Here is a 24,125-nt window from a genome sequence, read left to right on the forward strand (position 1 = left end):
AAAAACAGCGGCGAGCCTAGCGTAATTTGCGCCCGGGAATGCGCAGGTGTAACTAATTTAAGTACGGCTGAAAATACGGAAATCTTTGCTTAAGTCGTTTTGACGATCGCGCGCAAATATACGCGCCGTGTAAAATTAGAAAAATGGAGTTAAGTCTGCGTATCTCTTTTGAGAATTTGGCCCAATATGTTGTATTGTAAATCTCTGTAAAACATGACTGCCCAGAGGATCTGAGCTGTCATGTTTTACCGAGGCTTACAATAAAATGCATTATATGAGCAGCGTCAATGTGTAGTGCTTTCATAGATTGTACACATTCTGAATTATAACGTTTGACTGGAAGCAATATCTGATGTGGCTTTCATGTTTTTGCATAGTTGCTGTTTCATATTTCATACACCATTTTGTAAATTTCTATTCTGTCACTGATGTGTATTTCACTGTAATCTATCAGCCGCCCTTCTTAACAAAACCACACATAGCCATACAGAGTGTCTATTGCTTTCAGTATGCTATATCTGACTACCACAACTGCTTTGAAAAACTATAAAGCAAGAAGCAAAACCTGCATATGTAATAATCAAAGATGGATTCCACCATGAACATCCACAAAAACACATAGGGGGAAATTTACCAAAATTGGTACACACAGGGATCAGTGGTGGCTGGTGCTCAAAATTTTTGGGGGGAGCGCAAACGAAAAAAAAAAAAAAACAATTGCAGCCTCACTGTACCTATCAATTGTCACCACTGTGCCATGCCATCAAATGCAGTCACTGTGCCATAAAAACGCAACCACTGTGCCATCAAAACGCAACCACTGTGCCATCAAAACGCAGCCACTGTGCCATCAAAACGCAGCCACTGTGCCATGCCATCAAAACGCAGCCACTGTGCCATGCCATCAAAACGCAGCCACCGTGCCATCAAAACGCAGCCACTGTGCCATGCCATCAAAACGCAACCACTGTGCCATGCCATCAAAACGCAGCCACTGTGCCATGGCATCAAAACGCAGCCACCGTGCCATCAAAACGCAGCCACTGTGCCATGCCATCAAAACGCAACCACTGTGCCATGCCATCAAAACGCAGCCACTGTGCCATGGCATCAAAACGCAGCCACCGTGCCATCAAAACGCAGCCACTGTGCCATGCCATCAAAACGCAGCCACTGTGCCATGCCATCAAAACACAGCCACTGTGCCATACCATCAAACGCAGCTACTGTGCCATCAATTGTCACCACTATGCCATCAAACACAGCCCCCAATTGTTGCCACTGTGCCCCCAATTGTTGCCACTGTGCCCCCAATTGTCGCCACTGTGCCCCCAATTGTCGCCACTGTGTCCCCAATTGTCGCCACTGTGCCCCCAATTGTCACCACTGTGCCCCAATTGTCACCACTGTGCCCCCAATTGTAGCCACTGTGCCCCCAATTGTCGCCACTGTGTCCCCAATTGTCGCCACTGTGCCCCCAATTGTCACCACTGTGCCCCCAATTGTTGCCACTGTGCCCCCACTCCCTCGATGTCCCTCGTCCCGCCCTCGATGACGCTTCAGCCAATCAGGTTACCTGATTGGCTGAGACGCCTGTCAGTCTTATCCTCGGACGTACGGCCGGTACGCCCCGAGGATGAGCTTCAGGAAGCCGACTACAGCCTCAGGGCTGTACTCGGACAGCCTATCAGGGCCGCTGACCCTGATAGGCACTTCCACACAGCCAGTCAGCTGCCGCTATTCAGCTGACCGGCGCTCAACTTCCGGCCAGCTGAATAGTGGACGTCAGCGGCGAAAATATACAGATTCATACAGTGTATGAATCTGTATATTTTACTGGCTGTGAGCGAGCCAGAGGGGGCGGCGCTCCTGCGTCCCTATGGACGCACCGCCACTGACAGGGAATCATTTACTAAAACTGTAGAGTGCAAAATCTGGTGCAGCTGGTCATGGTAGCCAATCAGCTTCTAACTTCAGCTTGTTCAATTAAAGGAGTTCTCTGACCTAAAACTTGTAACCCCCGCTGTGCCCGGGCTGTAAAACTATACAAAATAAACTTTCACTTACCTGCCTACGATCCCCCGTTGTTCCGATATCGCCGTCCCGTTCTCCGGTCCCGGTCTCTTCCGCTTCCTGCGTGTCGGTGTCTCACAGTGCGCTCAGCCTATCAGCGGCCGCGACGGGACATTGCTGCGGCCGCTGATAGGCTGAGCGCACTGTGAGTCACCGACACGCAGGAAGCGGAAGAGACCGGGACCGGAGAACAGGACGGCGATATCGGAACAACGGGGGATCGTAGGCAGGTAAGTGAAAGTTTATTTTGTATAGTTTTACAGCCCGGGCACAGCGGGGGTTAAAAGTTTTAGGTCAGAGAACTCCTTTAAGCTTTGACAAAAAAAAAAAAAACTGAATGTTTTACGGGCAAGTGCTTGATTCACAAAGCACTTGCCTGTAAAGTTGCGGCGGCGTAGCGTAAATCCCCCCGGCGCAAGCCCGCCTAATTCAAATGATCCGGGTAGGATCATTTAAATTAGGCGCGTTCCCACGCGGAACGTACTGCGCATGCGCCGTCCCTAAAATTTTCCGACGTGCATTGCGGTAAATGACGTCGCAAGGACGTCATTGGTTTCGACGTGAACGTAAATGGCGTCCAGCGCCATTCACGGACGACTTACGCAAACGACGTAAAATTTTCAAATTGCGACGCGGGAACGACGGCCATACTTAACATTGGATACGCCACCTAGGGGGCAGCTTTATCTTTACGCCGCGTATCTCTTACGGAAATGGCGTAAATTTACTGCGACGGGCAAGCGTACGTTTGTGAATCGGCGTAACGACTCATTTGCATATTCTACGCCGACCGCAATGGAAGCGCCACCTAGCGGCCATCGTAAATATTGCAGCCTAAGATACGACGGGCAGCCTGACGTATCTTAGCCATGTTTAAGTGTATCTCAGTTTGAGAATACACTTAAACATACGACGGGCTTAGATTCAGAGTTACGTCGGCGTATATACTGATACGCCGGCGTAACTCTATGTGAATCTGGCCCTCCAGTTTTAGGAAATTAGAGCTGCAAATTACTGCCTCACTTGCTGTGCTGATATCCACTAGAGCGGCATCATCACTTGGGTGGGGGGCAGCAGGGGCTGCACTGCAACACTTTCATACATGAATGTATTTGCGCTATGAAAACTGATTGCACAGTTGGCCCAGTAGCTTAAAGTAATGATTTGCATGATTCTGTCTATTATACTATAATTAGGACTTAAGGCAGAGATTTACCCAAAAGTGGTAGTTCCGTTTTAAAGCCTCCTCCATGGCTCCTGGTAAAGAAATTGCTCTTTTAGAGAGCGGGTACCTGATTTTGACAGGTACCCGCTCCCACTTCCTCTCTGATCACCTCCCCCCTCCCTCCCCACAGTCTTCTGGGACACATGTCAGGTCCCAGAAGACTACAGGACAATTTGCAATGTGCAGCGCGACTCGCAAGCTGTCATTCCGGCACAAGGACAGATGAAGAAGATGAAAATGGGTCAGGTGAGCACACTGCTGGATCCTGCGACAGGTGACTGGCTGTTTATGAAAAGTTTTGTAGACACTTTTGTCCTTGTCAATACCCACAATTTTTCAGAAGGCTTCAGACTGGTTCATTGGAGGGCTCTGTGGCTCATTTAAGCCCATCTCACCATGACCTGTTTGGTTATAATTTGTTGTCAGTCTCCAAGTCCTCATAGAAGCCATGGTTTTCATACACGGCACCAATAGGGAGGAATGAAATTGGAAGTGTTTAGCAAGCTCAGGTGGATTTTAATGTTAAAGGTATGATTTAGGTGGCTTTTGGTTGTTTTGAAGGCCTCTGAATGACTCCTGATCATCAACAACACTCAGGGCTGGACTGGGACAAAAATTTGACCCTGGACTTCATCAGGTCTCTCCCATGGGGGCCGGACAACTCCCACCACCCAAGCCCCCTCTCCCCCTTCACTAGCCACTAGCCGTTCTACTTTATTAGAGTAGAGCGGCTGGTACTGGTACTCTTATAGGCAGTACCAGTGGGGAAGCTAGACATTATTTCTCCCGGGGGAAAAAAATCAGTTCGGTGCTCCCCCTTAAGGGACAAGATTAGGCAGAAGTGAGAAACTCCCAGGCCATAGCTGTTGAGTCAGCTGTCTGTCCCCTCCCCTATGCTCCTCTGTCGTCCCCCCTGCTCCTCTAGTCCTCCCCCTGCTTCTCTGTTCCCCCCAGGTGAGCGCTGCGGGGAGGGAGAGGAGGTGATCGCTGCAGGAAGGGAGAGACAGAGGAGCGGAGGGAGCGGCAGTCCGCTGTCACTGAAGCCGGCCCACTGAGCCATCGGCCAACCGGGAAACTCCCTGTAGTCCCAATGGCCAGTCCATCTCTGACAACACTGCTTTGCTTATCTTATGATCTGATGCTTCAAAAGTGCAAAACCAATGCTAATCCTAATCCTAGAGCTAACTCCAACACCAACACTAACCCTAACCTGAAATGTACACGAAGCTCTAGAGCTAACCCTAATGATTCACTGACTATTTGTTTATAACACTTTGTCAGCACTATCACGGCAATCATGTGACTTTATCAACAAAGTCATATTATTGTAGGCAAAGTCATTGATAATTAACAAAGCCATTTTAACAAAAGCTTAATTGATGCTTCAAATAGACTTCCAGCAGAGGTAGTGAGTCAGTCAACAGTAAGGCTGCAGTCACACCTGGGCGTTCCGGAATTGTGGCCAGAATTGGGCGATTCTGCCCGCGATTTCAGAATCGTGGCAGAATAAGTTTGCGATGCCATTTTTTCTGAATGGCGCCTCAAATGCGGTGCGATTTTGCCACACGATAAATGGCAGCAAAAGTGCAGCGCGCAAAGCTTGTCACTCAAAAAGGAGCTTCTTTGGGCGACATCGCCTCAAGCGCTGCGGTTTGCAGCACAATTTATCACACGACAACCGTGGCAAAGTTGCACCGCATTTGTGCTATTAAGAAGTAATGACGGCATTTTGTCACGATTCTGGAATCGCTGGCAGAATCGCACGCTTCTGCCCTCGATTCCGAAAAACACCCAGGTGTGAATGGAGCCCAAGTGAACTAAAACATGCTTGGGACAAACATAGATCTATACTAAAATTGCCAAACCCCCCCCCCCAAAAAATAGAACAGACTTGACGGATCACTTGGTCTTTTTCTACGGTCATTCTTCTATGTTTCTATAACTATGTCATCTGACATCAATGGCTTTTTTTCAGCAACAAAACCAAGTGATAAGGCACTAGCGTCTAACAGCTAGAAGCACTGTGCTCTTTCTTTAGAAAACTATGGGGCAGATTCACATACAATTGGACAGGCGCAGCGTATCAGAGATACGCTACGCCGCCGTATCTTACCTGGCTTAAATTTGAATCCAGGGAGAATTTGCGCCGTAAGTTACGGCGGCGTAGTGTTTTTCTGTCTGCGTATTTGAAATTGGGCGGGTTGGGGGCGGGTTTCATTTAAATGAAGCGCGTCCCCACGCCGAATGAAATGCGCATGCGTCGTTCATAAATTTCCCGCCGTGCATTGCGCTAAATGACGTCGCAACAACGTCATTTTTTTAACTTAGGCGTGACTTACGTCCATCCCTATTCACGGACGACTTACTCAAAAAAAAAAAATTCTAATTTCGACGCAGGATCGACGGCCATACTTTAACATGGCAAGTCTATCTATACGCCACAAAATAGCAGCTTTAACTATACGCCGGAAAAAGCCGACCACAGACGACGTAAGAGAATGCGAAGACCGCGCGTACGTTCGTGGATCGTCGGAAAAAGCTAATTTGCATACCAGACGCGGAAAACAATGCGAACTCCACCCAGCGGACGCCAAAGTATTGCATCTGCGATTCGAAGCCGTACGCCTGTCGGATCTTACCCAGATGCCGTCGTATCTTGGTTTGAGGATTCAAACTAAAGATACAATGCGGGAAATTTGAAAGTACGCCGGCGTATCAGTAGATACGGCGGCGTACTTGCTCTGTGAATCTGCCCCTATAATGCTGTGTCATAACAGTGTCTCTGGTTACCCTGTAATAAAGTTTTTTTTGGAAAATCAAAATGTTATATTAATAGAAATAATATAAAAACAATAATATAAAAAACATAATATAATGTATTATTATTAGGGCTGTTACTGATCAAAATGTTTCTGTTCGATTAATTGTTATTTTTTTTAATCGATTAATCGACTCATTTTGATTAATTATAACGCACATACAGATCCAACTACTTTTAGCTGATCTCCTTGCAGGCGGATTCCCAGTGCAAGTACCAACCACTGGAAAAATGGATAGCAGGATACAAAAAACACACAAAGGCAGCGTTCGATGGGAATAGCATTAAAACTTTTATAGTCTTCAAATAGGTAACAAAATAAATATTGCACTGGAGATAAAATCTATGTAGCTACATAAACTGTAAAAATGGTGCGAGTAATACCAAACGGTACCAAAAGCAGTCATAAAAACATGTAGCCAAGTATGATACTGGTATAAAAATGTGTACAACGATACCACTGCTGAATCCAGATGAGGAGGGGTTAACATCTGTCCGTCGGCATGTAGATGTCCCATGAAGGGAACTATCACAACTCCCAGTGGATGGTTGTAGAATCCCAGGTTGATAGAGGGAAGTGATAGAGGGAAGTGTAACAGCCCTTGCATGTGGCAGATAGTAAGGTCCCGCCGGCATGCAGATATGAAGGCACAGCAAAGGAGCCCTTCAGATGGACACGGCAAGCCCCGCCGGTGTCCGTGACGTTACTGGATCTCCGGCGGAACTCACTGAAGGACCGGAAGCAAGCGGAGAGGTGAGTACCAATCAAAAAATTTTTAATCTATCAAAAAGATTTTGATCGATCAAAAAATTTAAAGATTAATCGATTAATTAAAAGTTAATTTGCACAGCCCTAATTATAATATAAAATAATAATAATATATAAATATTAGAATAGAAAGAGAGGTAAAAAATATCTGTTTAAAAAGTCATAAACCTTTAAAAGATGTAAAAAATAACCATAAACTATTAAATTCCCCATTAGGCCAACAAGGATCTGCCAAGAATGCACAATTTTGTGCCATAGAGGGGCCTTAAATTAAAAGAGTTTCCTGATGCAATGTCACCACTGGCAGCTGGACCACTTTTACCATTATCGAAGCTTTTTGTACGGTTTTACAGGAAAATGATTGCCTTAAAACACAGATACTTCCTATCAGCTGATACAAATTACTTGAAATGCTTAAAAAAAATGACTTAATGTTGCCAATATTTAGTATTCCTTATACAATTTTGGATTTACAGTTTTAGGTTTTCCTGCTGCTTCATCGCTGAAGCTTTTGAGAGTTGCTCTGACAAGCAGGTCAGCAGGGTGAAAAGGGTCAGAAGGGCACAGCGATGTGAACTGGCATCAAAAAAGGATAGCAATGGTAGTGAAATACAGTTAAGAAAATGAAGAGTGTACGGAAATGTTCTGGTGATAAAACTTAATTTGCGATTTAAAGAAATAACCACATCCAGGGAATAATTGTGGTCCACTTGCAGTGTTCCAGTTACCCTGTGGAATTCAAGAGGAAAGGGGTAATTGGTTTGCCCTTCATGCTGCGATAAGGGTAACATGACTGACACTACTATGGATAAATATCAAGTACATAAAAAGACAGGAGAGCCGTATTAAAAGTGAAACTAAAGGAAAATATTTATTTTTCATTTTGGATACAGTAAGGGAGGGTTATAATCAACGCTGTATCCTGGCCGAGGCCAACAAGGCCCAGGCCTAGGGCAGCACTTTGCAGGGAGCAGCACAGAAAGAGTCTCCACCGGCTTACACTACACTGTTAGTGTAGCGCCAGTCTTATGGGTCAGACTGGGCTGAGAGGCAAATTAGTCTAACGCCCCCCATAAAGCGGCCGCACTACTTCCAGTACACGGACGGCCGGCATTCCGCAACTGTGTTTGGGGGGGTGCTGCTTCTAATTTTGACTGTCTTATCATCCTGGACCATAAACCTTCCTCACTGGGCTATATGTTTTCTGCTGCACCATTGGCATGGTTATATCTTCTCAGTCCTCTCCATAAAACTATCAGAAATTTGTGCTTAATGTAGAACTATAGGCAACACTTTTCTTTTTCCATTTTGGATAGAGTAATGGAGGGTTATAGCCCCTATCACAGAGCTGTATCCTGGCTTAGGCCAACAAGGCCGAGGCCTAGGGCAGTACTTTGCAGGGGGGCAGCAAGGAAAGAGTCCCCGCCGGCTTGCGCTACACTATTAGTGTAGCGGCAGTCTTATGGGGCGTACTGGGCTGAGAGGCAAATTAGTCTAGCGCCCACATAAAGCGGCCGCACTGCTTTTGGTATGCAGGCAGTGAGCATTCTGCAACTGTGGGGGGGGGGGTGTTCTGCTGCACCATTTCCATGGTTATAGCTTCTTAGTCCTCTCCATAAAATTATCATAAATGTGTGCTTAAAGTAGACTAGGCTATAGGCTACACTTTATTTTTAATTGTGGATAGAACTAGTGTCCCCACTCAATTTTTTTAGGGCGGGTCTTAAACAGAAAGGGGCGTGACCTTGCCAGTAAGGGTGGGTCATATTTAAATTAGGGGGTGCGCGATTTTAGTCAGGTCTAGGGCAGCACAAAACCTAAATACACCTCTGCCCTATCAGTTTATTTTTACCATCCCTGTCCCATTGCAGAGATTTCCCTTCACTTCCTGCCCCATAGCCAAACAGGAAGTGAGAGGAAATCTATGCACATTAAGAGAATCCATTCCCCCCAGGCCCTCAGAACTAGTGTCCCCACTAGAAAATTTCAGGGCGGATCTTAAACAGAAAGAGGTGTGGCCTTGACAGAAAGGGGTGGGTCGTATCTAAATTAGGGGGTGCACAAGTTTAGTCAGGCCTAGGGCAGCACAAAACCTAAATACACTACTGGCTATAATCCCTGTCGGGCTTGTTTTGCCATCTGTGTCCTAATGGGGTCTTACCTCCGTTTCTTGTCCCATAGTTAAAACAGGAAGGAAGAGAAAGGCCCTCTAAAGTGAGGGAATCGTGATGTGTCACCATGGTCACCAGAATTAGTGTCTCCATTGGAACATTTCTCTTTTATTACTTGTCTTGTGTCAACTCAAAATTTGGGATTTTCTTTTGCTTCTTTTAAATGTACTTTACATGATAACAAACATATGGAACAACATTTCTAATACTTAAAGCGGAGGCCCGACTTAAAAAAATAAAATAAATTTAAGTCAGCAGCTGACTTTTAATAAGGACACTTACCTGTCCAGGGTGCCCACGATGTGGGCAGCCAAAGCCAAACAGTCGCTCGGGTCTCGGCTGCCCCCGGGGGTGTATCCTGGCCTAGGCCAACAAGGCCCAGGCCTAGGGCAGCACATTGCAGGGGGGCAGCATGGAAAGAGTCCCTGCCGGCTTGCATTACACTGTTAGTGTAGCTCCAGTCTTATGGGGCGTACTGGACAGAGAGGCAAATTAGTCTAGTGCCCCCATAAAGCAGCCACACTGCTTCCGGCCAGCATTCCGCAACTGTGGGGGGGGGGGCGGAGCTTCTAATTTTGACTGTCCTATTATCCTGAACCACAAACCTTCCTCACTGTGCTATGTATTTTCTGCTGCACCATTGGCATGGTTCTATCTTCTTAGTCCTCTCCATAAAATTTGCAGAATTTTGTGCCTAAAGTAGAACTATAGGCAATACTTTTTTTTTAGGGAAGGGCGGTTCTTAAACAGTAAGGGGTGTAGCCGTGACAGGAAGGGGTGGGTCTTATTTAAATTAGGGGGTGCATGAGTTTAGTCAGGCCTAGGGCAGCACAAAACCTAAATACACCACTGGCTGCCCTGCCGCCATCCTCGGTGAGGGAATCAGAAAGTGAAGCGTTTCGGCTTCACTACTCAATTCCCTATTGCACATGCACGAGCCACGCGGCGCTATGTGAATGGGCAGATGTCTCCTGGGACACACACAAGGTCCCAGAAGACACCGCTCCACATTTCCCAGGAGGACTAGGAGAAGAAAGAAGACCCACCGTGGACAAGGAAGTGGCAGATTAGGAGATCTGCCTAGTAACAGCCACTTCTGGTAAGTATAAAAAATATATATATATATATTTTTCTAATTCTTTGTAGCCTTTTTGGCTATTTGTTTTTATTTTTTAAGGGTGGACCTCCGCTTTAAAAGAGAAGTATGGCCAAAGCTATTTTGGCTATACTTCTCCTGTGGGTCACAGGTGTGCACATAGTTCTGCACTCCTGTGACCCGTATTCAGCTGACAGTAGGCTAACGTCTGCTGTAGGCTGATGTCACTTAGCCAGTCCAGTCCAGGCTCTGGAGGGATCCACCCAAATGCCTGGACTGGCAGCTGGCTTAGACTCTCTGAGAGCCTGACTAAGCTGCTCCCTCCCTCTTCACAGCTCTGCACTCCAGTGAGCACTGGAGGGGCAGAACAGAGAGCCAGTGACTTCTGTTACACTGCTCGGTTCTCTGTCAGTTCTCTTTGAGGCAGCGGGGGACAGATGCAGCCTTAAACTGATGCTACCATCTAGATACAGTAAGTAAAAACGTTTATTCTAATATTCTCATTTAAGTTTTCAAAAATAGTCCACAAACATTACCCATGCATAAAGTAGTAGATGGGCTTACAAGTCTTCCTTTTTAATTTTATGTAAATCTGTTACCACTATCTGAGGTGAACAATTTTACTATTTTTGAAGAAGCAACTTACTGTAAACTATACAGTCAGCTGCAAGCTACAAGCCGCTTACTCCCACTTTCTAATAACATCAGCATTATCCCCTCCCTTTTCCCTGTCAGTTATCAAAAATCAAGCCGTAAATAACAGTTCTATTGCCACAGGGCAGTTCTAGCATGAGAGGAGGTTCTAGGATTGCCTTGCAGCAATGGCAATTGTTAATCCCCTAGTTATAGAAATGTCAGAGGTGGTTTCTAGAAAATTTGAGCTTTTGGCATTCTATGCATTATAGTAAAAAACCTTCTGTGCCAGAGAATCCCCCCAGCCCCCACTTATACGTCCTGACCCCGAACTTGATCCAGCATTGTGCACGAGAGCAGCGTGTGGGTAGGGGCAGCCTGATGTGGCGGGCAGAAAACACATGGAGTCCAAGTGCAGTAACAGGAATATATTGTAGCAGAAGTCCAGCAATATAAGCAGACCTGACTGGGAGCACTTACATGTAGTAACGGTAATGTAATGGCAGACTGGTGACTCAGAGGTGCCGACAGCGGCTGTCTCAAGGAGTGGAATACAGCCTGGCCGGTCTGCGCCCAAATGGGGAGGCTTCCAGGAAGGATTATGTGTCCCTGCACTTTCCGTACTCCTCCGTAACCTTTCCCTGATGCTAAGCACTGTCCCTGACAGACGGGTGACCTGTCCCTACTCTAACCACTTACAAAATGTGCACCAAACTTGTGAGACGGGGACCTAAATAGACTCTGCCTGACCCAAGATGGCCACCAAAGCATCCAGGAGGTTAGCTGCCTCCCTGTAACCGAAGAAACCATAGAGGAACTAAGTCCCTCTCTACTTCCTCCCCCTCCTGCATTGCTACTGTGGATGAGCACCACCTGTAGTGGAGAAAAAAAGATTGCACCTGCTACAAGCAGCTCTCTCCATTCTCTCCCTCCCCACTGGGCAGATTTCCAATGGCTTCCGGTTCTGTCAATTAAATCCTGAGACAAAGGAGCAGGGGCAGGGCCGAGCCACGCTGTCTGTGTCTATAGATGCAGACAGGGCAGGGGCAGGCTATTAAGAAGAAGGATTGTCCTTTCAAAACACATCAGCCAGCCGGGACCTGATCCGGTTCCTCCCCATGCTTGACGCTTCAGGCGGTCTGGGATAATTTAGCCGCATGTGTGGCCTGACGAAAGATATTATACCTCTGTTTGTGAGTAGTTATTGTTAGTCTTCCGTTTTCTAATAAATTATTGTTGGTTAATGCTCTAGGCCATACCTCTATTTTTTTCATTTCACATCTATGTCTACCAGGATCTGTGTATTGGTCAGATTGGCAAGCGGCCAAGTCTTATCTCCGTCTTAAAATATTCCAATTGCACACCTTCCTGGAGAGCCAGTGAAAAAGGGTGCTGAAGCGATCACCAGCAGGAAACTGAAGAAGTAATCATGTGAACATATTCGCCAGCACACCAAGGATCGTTTTAAAAGAACGCCCAAAAAAGTTCGAAACGTTGCTTTTTTGTGATCGTTTCCTTGCATTAAAAACATTTTTGGACGTTCTTTTAAAACGATCCTTGGTGTGCTGGTGAATATGTTCACAAGTCTTATCTCCTACACTTAACTTAAAGACATTTAGCCAGATTCAGAGAGACTTACGACGGCGTATCAGTAGATACGCCGTCGTAAGTCCGAATGAGCGCCGTTGTATCTTTGCGTGCATTCTTAAACTGAGATACAGTCTCCTACGCCGTCGTATCTTGGCTGCATATTTACGATGGCCGATAGGGGCGTGTACGTGTATTTACACGTCGAATATGTAAATGAGCAAGATACGCCGATTCACGAACGTACGTACGCCCATCGCAGTAAGCTACGCCGTTTACGTAAGACATACGCCGTCGTAAAGATAAAACACCTCTATAGGTGGCGCAGCCCATGCAAGGTATGGACGATGGAACAACCGTCGTATTTTACGTCGTTTGCGTAAGCGTACGTGAATGGGGCTGGCGTAGGTTACGTTCACGTCGAAATCATTGAGCCGACGTTGTTTCGTAGGGAGTATTTGCAACGTGATTCTGAGCATGCGCGCGCATGCGCCGTACGAACGGCCTTCATTTACATGGGGTCACGGTTAATTTAAATGTAGCCCGCCCACTACATGCCTACTTTGAATTAGGCGGGGTTACGCCGGCCCATTTGCACTACGCCGACGTAACTTACGGAGCAAGTGCTTTGTGAATACTGGCCTCGCCTCACTATGTTACGTCGGCGTAGTGCAAATGGGATGCGCTACGCCGGCCAAAAGATACGCCTCTCTACGTGAATCTAGGCCATTGCATGCAGACACATTTACCACTGCTTAGTTGGAGGGCCTTTGCTGGGGAAAATACAACATCTATTACATTCAGCTATATTGGCCTGCTATATCACAGTAACATCTCTGGGGCCCCACCATAGCTAGTTTAAGATCACTATACCCATACTCCAAGAACCTTCTCTCATGAAAGAAACTCTACTAATAAGACCTGTGGCACACTAAAAGCCCCTTATACACAAATTGTATAGCTTATTATAGACTTCACTTCCTATGGCATCAGGGCCTAGAGGGAGCTGACTGATTAAAAGTCTTCTCTTCCCCCTTTTGCTTCTGGGGTCATAAATCTGTTACAGCCTGTTTATTATAGCCATTTGACCTATTGTTATTTCACTGTATATCCTGGTGATTTCGGTTTACGGCAATATCACTCAAATTGGGTTATACCTGTAGCCTTTATAGTCTTGTTGACTTAATCCTACAGTAAAGTGATGACTTGCAACTCTTTCTAATTATTGGTGTCTCTGCATTTGTTCTGCTTGAAGTATGTTGGAACCCAAAGTGTTAGAGGTGGTGGGGGGCTTTCAAGGTGAGGACAACCACTGAGGACAAGCAACTTCCAGCCAATCTTGGGGGGAGGGGTAGCACTACACAAGGAAATGTGTCCCATAGTTTAGTGAATGAGTTGAGGCTCTGCTGACTTCCACCACCCAATCACGTGCAAAAATGTTATTTTTTTTCTTGCACGTGATTGGGTATTTTTTGCAAAGTAAAACTTCACTACATTTGCTAAACCTCCCTTACATAGTGAACAGCCTATTTGGCTTAAAGCGGAAGTAAACCCATCGATTTAACGGTTTCAAAAAGCAGTTACATTTCCGGCATGTCGGGATTGCTAACTGTCCCATTGGTTGTGCTCTCAACCAAACGTTCAAACCATCCAATGGCTGGTGTCATAACTGATCACATGTGCAGCAGCATGGCAGTTGAAGATTAAACATAGGCCAAGATGGCAGCTTCCTTGGCTGAAAATGATAGGTGGGTTTACTTACACTTTAAGTAAATCAACCCCTTTATATCCAAGCAGCAGCTGCTGTTGTTCATGGCAGGGCCAGAAGCCAATGCAGAAAAGGGAAGGAGAGGGAAGGCGCCTCTAAGTGCAGAATGTCAGTTTCTTATACAATGCAGTAAAATAACACAAGAAGTCAGCATAAAACTGCCTCATCATGGTGTGCAATTCCTGGTGGGGCTCCGTTCACTCTTGGTCCATCTCCCTGTGCCGTCCAGCAGCTGTGAGGGTTGGATTTCCCAATCAATATACCCAGCCGCTCTTCTGGGACCACAAAGGAACACAAGCCGAGCATTTGGAACACATGTGCTAAAAGTACGCAAGGAAAGGAAAGCGCCATACTTTCTCATTCCATGCAGAAAAGTCATGGTGCCACCAACAACAAAAACTTGGCTCACTTCTTGCCCAGAGAATCTAGATTAACAATCAGTCAATCAATATCATTTTGTAACAGAAATAGGGGGACCAAAAAAAAACCTTATATATCAGTATACTAGCTGAATACCCGGCGTTGCCCGGTCTTCCTATCTTAACCTTTTGGGGAGGAAAATCATAGTAATATAAATATACCCATCTTTTATATAAGGGTGTAGGTAAGGGTTAATTTAACTGTCATATATTTTTATTTGGCATATAAGTAATATGTGTACCAGGTATTATTGAAATATCTCCAGGCGTACAGAAGTTATGTGGGAACATACATTTCCCATTGATTTGCATGGGACTTTAAACAAAAACCCCGACCCTCACAAATGGGGGTAGTTAAGGGATAAATTAACTATCCTATAGTTTAAGTGGACATATAAGTAACATGTGACCAAGTGTTATCGAAATATGTACAGCCGTTTGGAAGTTATGAAGTAACATGTATTTCCCATAGAGTTGAATGGGACTTTAAAGAAAAACCCTGACCATGGCAAATGGGGGTGGGTAAGGGTTAAACCACCTATCCTATGTTTGTTGCTGACATATAAGTAACATGTGTGCCAAGTTTCATGTTAATATCTTTAGCCGTTTGGACGTGATGCTGGAACACACATACATACATACACACACACACACGTTGAGATTTATATATATAGATTCCAATTATACTAAGAAGAGAGTCTGTTTTAATGTAGAATATACTAGGGATTGGGAAGCCCAGTCGCTCAGTGGTTAGCACCACCATGACAGAAGGCCTAACATCTGTGTGGGATGATGAGCTAGTTTTACACTACTTTTTTGTGAGTGTTTTTAACCGCAGTTGTTTAATAAATACTGGTATTAATGCAATTAGAAGCGCCTCTCTTCCTATTTATATTTCTTTGCTTATATAATTAAAATTGATGCACATATATATAAAAAAGTGACCACCTATCACATGAAAACAGGGAAAATCTTTGAGAACATACAATAAAACAATTGAAATAAATAGTAATATTGAAAAAAGTCCACAAAGATTAATGCGATTCAGTCCAAAAATGTGATTAGTAGAACATCAAGAGTGCAGCACAAATCATATGGTGTGATGTGCTCGAATCCAATGACCTCTACCCAGATGCCACACACAAGGCTTACCAGAAGAAATTGACCATCCACTACAGATAGGTCCATCTGGGCATTTAGTATGACAATCCCTAAAGCCTCGTACACACGATCAGTCCATCCGATGAGAACGGTCTGAAGGACCGTTGTCATTGGTTAACCGATGAAGCTGACTGATGGTCCGTCGCGCCTACACACCATCAGTTAAAAAAACGATCGTGTCAGAACGCGGTGACGTAAAACACCACGACGTGCTGAAAAAAATGAAGTTGAATGCTTTCAAGTATGCGTCGACTTGATTCTGAGCATGCGCGGGTTTTTAACCAATGCTTTTGCATACTAACGATCGGTTTTGACCTATCGGTTAGGCGTCCATCGGTTCAATTTTAAAGCAAGTTCTCATTTTTTTGACCGAAGGTTAAATAACCTACACACGATCGGTTTGGACTGATGAAAACGGTCCTTCAGACCGTTGTCCTCTGGCGATCCTATCGTGTGTACGAGGCCTTAGTCTCTCAATGGATAACAGATCACCATAGGCAGTTTGAAGTATAATCTGGGTTCTTCTGGTAAGCCTTGTATGTGGCTACTGGGCGGAGGTCTTTGTATTCTATCCCCTTAACCCCTTGGCACTGGCGGTGCGCGCTCCCAACACAGTTACCATTGCCTAACATAAAGCTCCAGTTCGCCGCTTGCGATCGGGAGGTTTTCAGATCACGTGACCACTGTGACAGCCAATCACAGCGGTCACATACTCTTAAGCCACGCCCTGTCTCCCACCATCAAAACCTCTTAAAGGGCCGGGCGGCACCGGTGTGAAGAACTAAGCATCCACAGTATGTTCTACAAATGCCATATTTTGCAAGAGTAATCTAGACAATGTAATCGTAAAAACAAGAAGATATAGAGACAGTTCACTTACTTTCATCACAATTATGGTGGGGGAGACAATATTCTTCTCGGTTCCACTTATCTTGATACTCCCCATCTTCGCAGGCCACACATAACGTTTCACTGCTCTCTGTACAATCTTTATCTAGTCTGAGTCCTGTAAAGCAAGCACATTTCAAATCACTATATTTTATATTATTTCCACTGGACAAAATCCAGCCAGTAGCTATTTGATATCATTCATTCACATTGTTCACACAGAATGAGATTCACTTTAGAGTAGGAAAAGGTCAAAACTCCATGAATTTTTTATAATTTGTTTGCCATCTATGTCCCGTTCTAGAGATTTCTCTTTACTTCTTATACTGTAAATACAACAGGAATTGAGAGGAAATCTCTCTAAAACCTTCTTTTAGACCAACTGTCTTCGTGGTCTCAAATCATCTCTGGGGCACAGCACACTGAATGATAGTAGCTCCAATGGGCTTTAAAGTGGAACTAAACCCTCCTATCCTTTTCAGCCAAGGAAGCTGCCATACTGGCCCTGCTTAATCTGCAAGTGCCATGATGCTGCACATGTGATCAGTTATGACTCGAGACATTCAATGGTTTGACAGTTTGGTTGGCAGCCCAAGCAAATGTGACAGTTAGCATTCCCAGCATGCCGTGAATTAAAAAAATGTATTTGTATTGCGCAAACCACCGTATTTGTAGCTGCTGGCTTTTAAATAAAAATCGGCGGAACCTCCGCTTTAAGGGGGAGAATGAGTGGTGTGATTCATTGGTGGTCTGGAGGGTTTATATTTTTACACAACAAGTTGTTCACCAATCAAATATCCACCTGTGGGACATTCAATGTTATTATATAGATATTTACTCATGCACTTTATATGTTGTTTTCTTTTTACATGTTTTTTTTGGTTTATGCAAGTAATTCATGACTCAACGCTGCACTTTCTTTATAATTTTTTTGTGCATATGAATATGGGGATGTGATCAGTGATAGCAGCTGGTCCTCTGATTGCCTTTCACACACCTATTTGTGTTCACATCACATAGACAATCAGATTTTTAGTTTATTGGATAGCTCACAAGAATAATTTTTTTATACAAATGCAAAATGTTATTCAGTACCAAAGATCTATTCTAAACCAGAAAAAGCTAAAAACAATAAATTATTATTTTTAAATAAAACCTAATAAACTTTAAGATGTTGAGCTTGGTAGTGAAGTGGCTGAAGAAGCCCACGTCTTTAATTACACTTCCAAAGAAATCACAGCCTACTCAGCATTGATTCTATAGAAAACACAACCCAATGAACACTAGTTTCTAAATTGTTGCTTGCTTCCTACAGATATTCAAAATAACTAGGTTCCTCTAAGAGCCGGTTCACACAGGGGCGACTCGTTAGGCAACTCTGCCGCCTGACAAGTCGCGCTCTGCTCTGTTCAATGGAACCGTTCAAATAGGAGCGACTCAAGTCGCTCCGACTTAGAAAAAGGTTCTTGTACGACTTTGGGGGCGACTCGGGGCGACTTGCATTGACTACAATACAGAAGTCATTTTGCAAGTCGCCTCTGAAGTCGTCTTGAGGTCTTGAGATCGCCCTGCCGAGTAGCCCCCAAAGTACTTTACCCCCTTGTGGTTTTTTTTTTTCTCCCCTTCTTACCTGGTTTCTCGGATTATCCTGAAAACACGTACTCATACACTCAGCGAATCAAGCATCATCCTACTGTAACCTTCCGAAGGTTGCTGCAAGCTTATTTGCTTATATCACCTGAAACCAGCTGTCCCTTCCGGATTATTTGCAGGTGGCCCCTGATGATGTGTGGCAGCGCTTGTGCAGTTTGTTCTAGATTGCAAATACATTATATGTGTATCGTAAATCGCGCTAACTCTAAACAAAAGAACCTATTGAAAACACCAAACAGTGATTTTTATAAGCTAATAATATATAATGCTATATATAGCTGTATCAAAAAAATATATATATTGGGTGATGGGAGTAGGTAGCCACTAGAGAGCGCTAGATGGCCATATCAACACCCATTGGTGTTAATAAACATTGTTATAGTGATACCAGCAGTGTATACATTTCAACTAAAACATATATGAACAGAGGCTGATAATCAAATTAAACAGAACAAGTAAATGTAAATTATATTGAATTTATAAACTATAACAAAAAAGTCCATAAATTATTGACAAAGATTTCATCAGAACACCCGTGAGTCAGGCCCGGACTGGGACAAAAAATATACCCGGCCAATTTAGACTGAAAAGCCAATTTTCCAGCAACCGGCGGTTCGCGAGGACGGGTGGTGACGGGATAATCACTGAGTCGGTCCTCAGCACTGTAGTGTAATGGGGCACTGTGATATAAAGGGGACTGCACTGTAAAGGAAACTGTAATGAATATAGTTCCCCTTTACAGTGCAGTACCCTTTATATCACAGTGCCCCTACCAATCACAGGCCCCCATTACAGTGCTTTGTTCTCTTTGTTTTTCCGTTTTTTCACCTATAATACTTTAGGTTTTCCCATTTCCCTTTTTTCCCGTTTTTTTTCCGTTTTTTTATTTTTAGTGTTCTTTTTCTTTTATCCTTTATTTTTTATTCTTTTATTTTTTCTTTTCTTTTTTTTTTTATATTTATATTTGTTTTATTATTTTTATATACATTTTTCACACTTTATTTCTTACTTAGGTAATTTTCTTTACTTGTTTTTTTTAAGTTTACTTTCATACATTTTTCTCAGTTGCACCTTATCCTCTTAATTTGTTTCCTTTTCCCACTAATTTCTTCCTTTTTTCCTATTTTCATTTCTCTATCATCTTTATCCTTTTTTATTTTCTCTTATTTTCCTCTCCTCTCCTTATTCTGTTTCTTTTTTCCTTTTTTTCTCTTTATATATCCCCCTTTTTTCTATCTGTTCTTCTTCCCTCCTTCCCCTCTTCTTCCCCCTATCTCCTTTTTGCCACCACTCAGCTTTATCTATTTACACTTCCCTGTGTCCTCCATTACTCCATGGTCTGCCGTTTCTTGATTACCTGTTTTCCTTCTGTGTCTCTTCCCTTGTCTCCCAATGTGATGTCTTCACTTCTCAGTCTCTATGCACTTACATTTCACGTGTCTCCTTCACTCCCCTTGGTTTTTTTGAATGGACATAATCTCTCATGGTGGGCCCCTGGAAGAAGTACGTTTTTTCCGAAACGGACGTAGGGCAGAGCGGCGCGCTGTCATCACCCAAACAAGCTCCAAACGTTCCCCATTGAACGGGTGTCTGTGAATATGTGTTCCGGACGGCACATCAGATTCAAGGCGATCTTTTTACTGCATTTCTGTAAGTGCATTACTTTTTAAAAATAAATCTTTTTATCCTTTTAATACACTATGTGGAGCCTCTATCATTGTTTTTACATGGTGGATATTGCTGTCATCACTTGTGAATGAGACCCAATTGGATCACGCACGTCTGAACTACATGACTGGGAGTGATTGCCCTATTATATGCTGTCCATGATCCCCTGTAATAAGGGATCATGGAGTACTGGTAAGAATCCAATCATTAGACTGGTGGAGGATTATATCACCGTTTCTTTTGGTCACGTTATCTACTACATGATATTTGGCACAACTCACAGGTGTTCTGATGAAAACGTTGTCAATAATTTATGGACTTTTTCGTTATAGTTTATAAATTCAAAATAATTTACATTTACTTGTTCTGTTTACCGTAATTTGATTATTAACCTCTGTTCATATATGTTTAATTGAAATGTATACACTGCTGGTATCACTATAACAATGTTTATTAACACCAATGGGTGTTGATATGGCCATCTAGCGCTCTCTAGTGGCTACCTACTCCCATCACCCAATATATATATTTTTTTGATACAGCTATATATAGCATTATATATTATTGGCTTATAAAAATCACTGTTTGGTGTTTTCAATAGGTTCTTTTGTTTAGAGTTAGCGCGATTTTATATTTTTCTCACACTTTTGTGTACTTGTGTACTTATTGTTTACTCTCAGAGTGAATAGGCCAGTATTGAGCTGGAGGTCTCCTTTCCTTTTTTTCACTTTTTTTGGTTAATGGTATCTTAGCGCAGTTTCTTTTCTTTTTCCCATATGTGTATCGTAGGCAGCTGGGGATGCTATTCTCATTTAGGCGAGAAAGGCAGAAAAGTGTCCGCCCTAAAAAAATTGTGATCTGCAAATTCTTTGAGAGGGGGAAGCAATATTTTTTAACTGCTTCCCACCCGGCCTATAGACCAATGAGAAGCGGGCGGGAGCTCTCCCAATCTGGGTGGACGTCATATTACATCCTCGAAGAATAGTGCCTCATGAGCGCCCCACGTGCCGTGCTGTGGCAAAGTCTGCCACCCTTTGCGTCCACCAGACACATGCAGCGGATGACAGTTTACCAGGCCACTGACGGTACCATGTGATCGCTGTGACCAGTCACAGCAGATCACATGACAATTGTACACAATGGATGGTTTTCATTCTCATCATCTGTTGTGTACTATTGTTTTAATCTCTGTGATTGAACAAAAGACGATGTCCCCCTAACAAGGCACTGGAACTTTTGAGGCAACCAAAGAATAACAGAAGTATAGTATTAGAAATAGTTTAAGAAGCCAAACATGTGGCAACATGCAATTGACTGATGAATAAAATTCATTAGAAAATCAAAATACATTAAAACATAAATAATTGAATACAAAATTGTCTCCAATCTGTTGCTGAGACCGACGCGTTTCAGAGAAATTCCCTTTCCTCAGGGGCGTATCCTTATTGGAAGACTTATAGTATCTAAAAAATATACAAAAAATATATGATCGGTGACAGGTATACCTTTTCATAATCATAGACTAAAGCCTCGTACACACGACCGGTTTTCTCGGCAAAAAAATGCTTCTTGCCTAGATTCCCGTTCGTGTGTACGAAGCATTCAGGTTTCTCGTCTGGAATTCTGACCAGAATCTCGACGAGAAAAAAAAGAGGATCTGCTCTCTTTTTTCTCATCGAGATTCTTGTCGGCCTGTTTCTCGACGAGAAGCCTGAGAGTGTGTATATTTACCTGTCGCCGTGGAAACCCGTGCATGCTCGAAATGACTTTGAAGCATGTGCTGTAGCTTCCACGGCATAGGTAGCGTGACGCAAGATGGCGGCTACGGCATTGAATGTGACGAGCGCATGCTCATCGTACGCGATGACGTCACCGCGTTCTTTCCTTCTAGGAGAACCGTGGTTCTTTTGAAATGAAAAGTCTGTACACTCGGGAGGCAAGAGTTTCCTGCCAAGAATCTCTTCAGGGAAAACAACAGGTTTTTCCTGACGAGATTCCCGGTCGTGTGTACGAGGCCTCATAGTATCTAAAAAATATACAAAAAATATATGATCGGTGACAGGTATACCTGTCACGATCATATATTTTTTGTATATTTTTTAGATACTATAAGTCTTCCAATAAGGATACGCCCCTGAGGAAAGGGAATTTCCCTGAAACGCGTCGGGCCTCACCCACAGATTGGAGACTATTTTGTATTCAATTATTTATGTTTTAATGTATTTTGATTTGTTAATGAATTTTATTCATCAGTCAATTGCATGTTGCCACATGTTTGGCTTTTTAAATATTCAAGATTAAACTATTTCTAATACTATACTTCTGTTATTCTTTGGTTGCCTCAAAAGTCCCAGTCCCTTGTTAGGGGGACACCCTCTTTTGTTTTATAACATATGGGATGTCGGCAACAACTATAATCTATCCCTGGTGTAACATCTTTTCTGATCTCTGTGATTGGTCACAGTGATCACACGGTCTAGACAGGGCCAATCACAGTTGAAAACTGGAGGGAATACTTTAATTGACTTGTGCAACAGACAAATGTGCTGCACTGTGGAACATCTTGAAAATGACATACATTTTTGATACAAAACACAGGTCCAAATTCTGAGCTAACATTTATTATGACAGCTTCCTACCTGGCATGCACAGTGAACAGCATCTGCCATCTTTCTCATACTCTGTGATTCCACATGAAATTTCTTCACTCTGCAAGAAAAACACATGACTACTATAGCATAGCAGTGATAACATAGCAACAATTACAATGAAAATTATTATATAATGAGATGGGTTAAAGAATATGCCAACCCAAATTGTCACATTCCTGATATTTTCCTCCTGTAACATTTATTTGTATGAAAAGCTATCATGTTTCTCTTTGTATTGCTTCCTTTGTGTGAAATCAATGGTGTTCCTGACAATCCTTCTGCTTTCCTATTAAAATATAACCACATTAGGCATAATAGCATAGTGTGGTCAGTTTTCTGGCTGTGCTGGGAACTCGTCCTGCTCTTTGTTCTCCTCCCCCAGCTCTTTAAAGTGGAGGTTCACCCGAAAAGTAAATTTTTAACCTTAGATTGATGCTCATTTTGTCAAGGGGAATCATGTAGTTTTTTTTAAAATCTAAGCAGTACTTACCGTACTTACACGCGTATGGGCTGCGGGACTGGGCGTTCATATTTGATTGACAGTCTTCCGTCAGGCTTCCGACGGTCGCTTACATTGCGTCACGATTTTCCGAAAGTAGCCGAACGTCGGTGCGCAGGCGCCGTATAGAGCCGCACCGATGTTCGGCTTCTTTTGGCTACTCGTGACGTGATGTATGCGACCGTCGGAAGACTGTCAATCAAAATAGGAACGTCCAGTCCCGAAGACCATACCCGGAAGCGGCGGAGAAGATCGCTCTCTAAAACCGTAAGTACTGCTTAGATTTTAAAAAAACTACCCGATTCCCCTTGACAAAATTAGCATTAAGGTAAGGTTAAAAAAAAAAATTCGGGTGAACTCCCGCTTTAAGATCCCTATGCAGATACCAGAGAGTAAGTGATCAATTATAAAAAAGGGGAAAGAGGTATTTATAATGTTTTTTATGCTGTATGTATTGACAGTGAGTTAACTATTTGCGACCAGCCGACCTACCAGTTATACGGCGGTATCCCCTGCGAGAGAGCCGTAGCTCTACGTTGGCTCCCGATGTGGCCACTAGGGGCGCCTGCGCCCCCCCCCCCCCGCTCGTCCCTGACTCCCGTGCGCGTGCCCTGCGATCACCGCCAGGCACCCGCGATTGCTTGTTACAGAGCGAGGACCAGTCCTGTCAGGGGAGAAATGCCCGACCGTCTGTTCATACAATGTATGAACAGTGATCAGTCATTTCGCCTAGTGAGGCCATCCCCGCTACAGTTAGAACACACCCAGGGAACATACTTAACCCCTTCCCCGCCCCCTAGTGTTAACCCCTTCCCTGCCAGTGGCATTTTTATAGTAATCCAATGCATTTTTATAGCACTGATCGCTCTAAAAATGCCAATGGTCCCAAAAATGTGTCCGAAGTGTCCGCCATAATGTCGCAGTACCGAAAAAAAATCGCTGATCGCCGCCATTACTAGCCACTTAAGGACCGGACCATAATGCTGCCTAAAGACCCAAGGTGTTTTTACAGTTCGGGACTGCGTCGCTTTAACAGACAATTGCGC

At 43.9% G+C, this 24,125-nt stretch overlaps 1 protein-coding gene across 1 annotated transcript in view; it reads right to left on the reverse strand.

Moving 5' to 3' along the window:
- The window catches only part of CD40 (CD40 molecule), a 137,542-nt gene that overhangs the window by 56,387 nt on the left and 57,030 nt on the right, over positions 1–24,125 (reverse strand). The window contains exons 3-4 of the mRNA XM_040330183.1: positions 22,569–22,638; positions 16,601–16,726 (exon numbers count right to left, since the gene is read on the reverse strand). Of these exons, the coding sequence (XP_040186117.1) occupies positions 16,601–16,726; positions 22,569–22,638 (196 nt within the window). The remainder of the gene's footprint in view (positions 1–16,600; positions 16,727–22,568; positions 22,639–24,125) is intronic.

The sequence above is a fragment of the Rana temporaria genome, chromosome 12 (genome assembly GCF_905171775.1).
Source record: "Rana temporaria chromosome 12, aRanTem1.1, whole genome shotgun sequence".
NCBI lineage: Eukaryota > Metazoa > Chordata > Amphibia > Anura > Ranidae > Rana > Rana temporaria.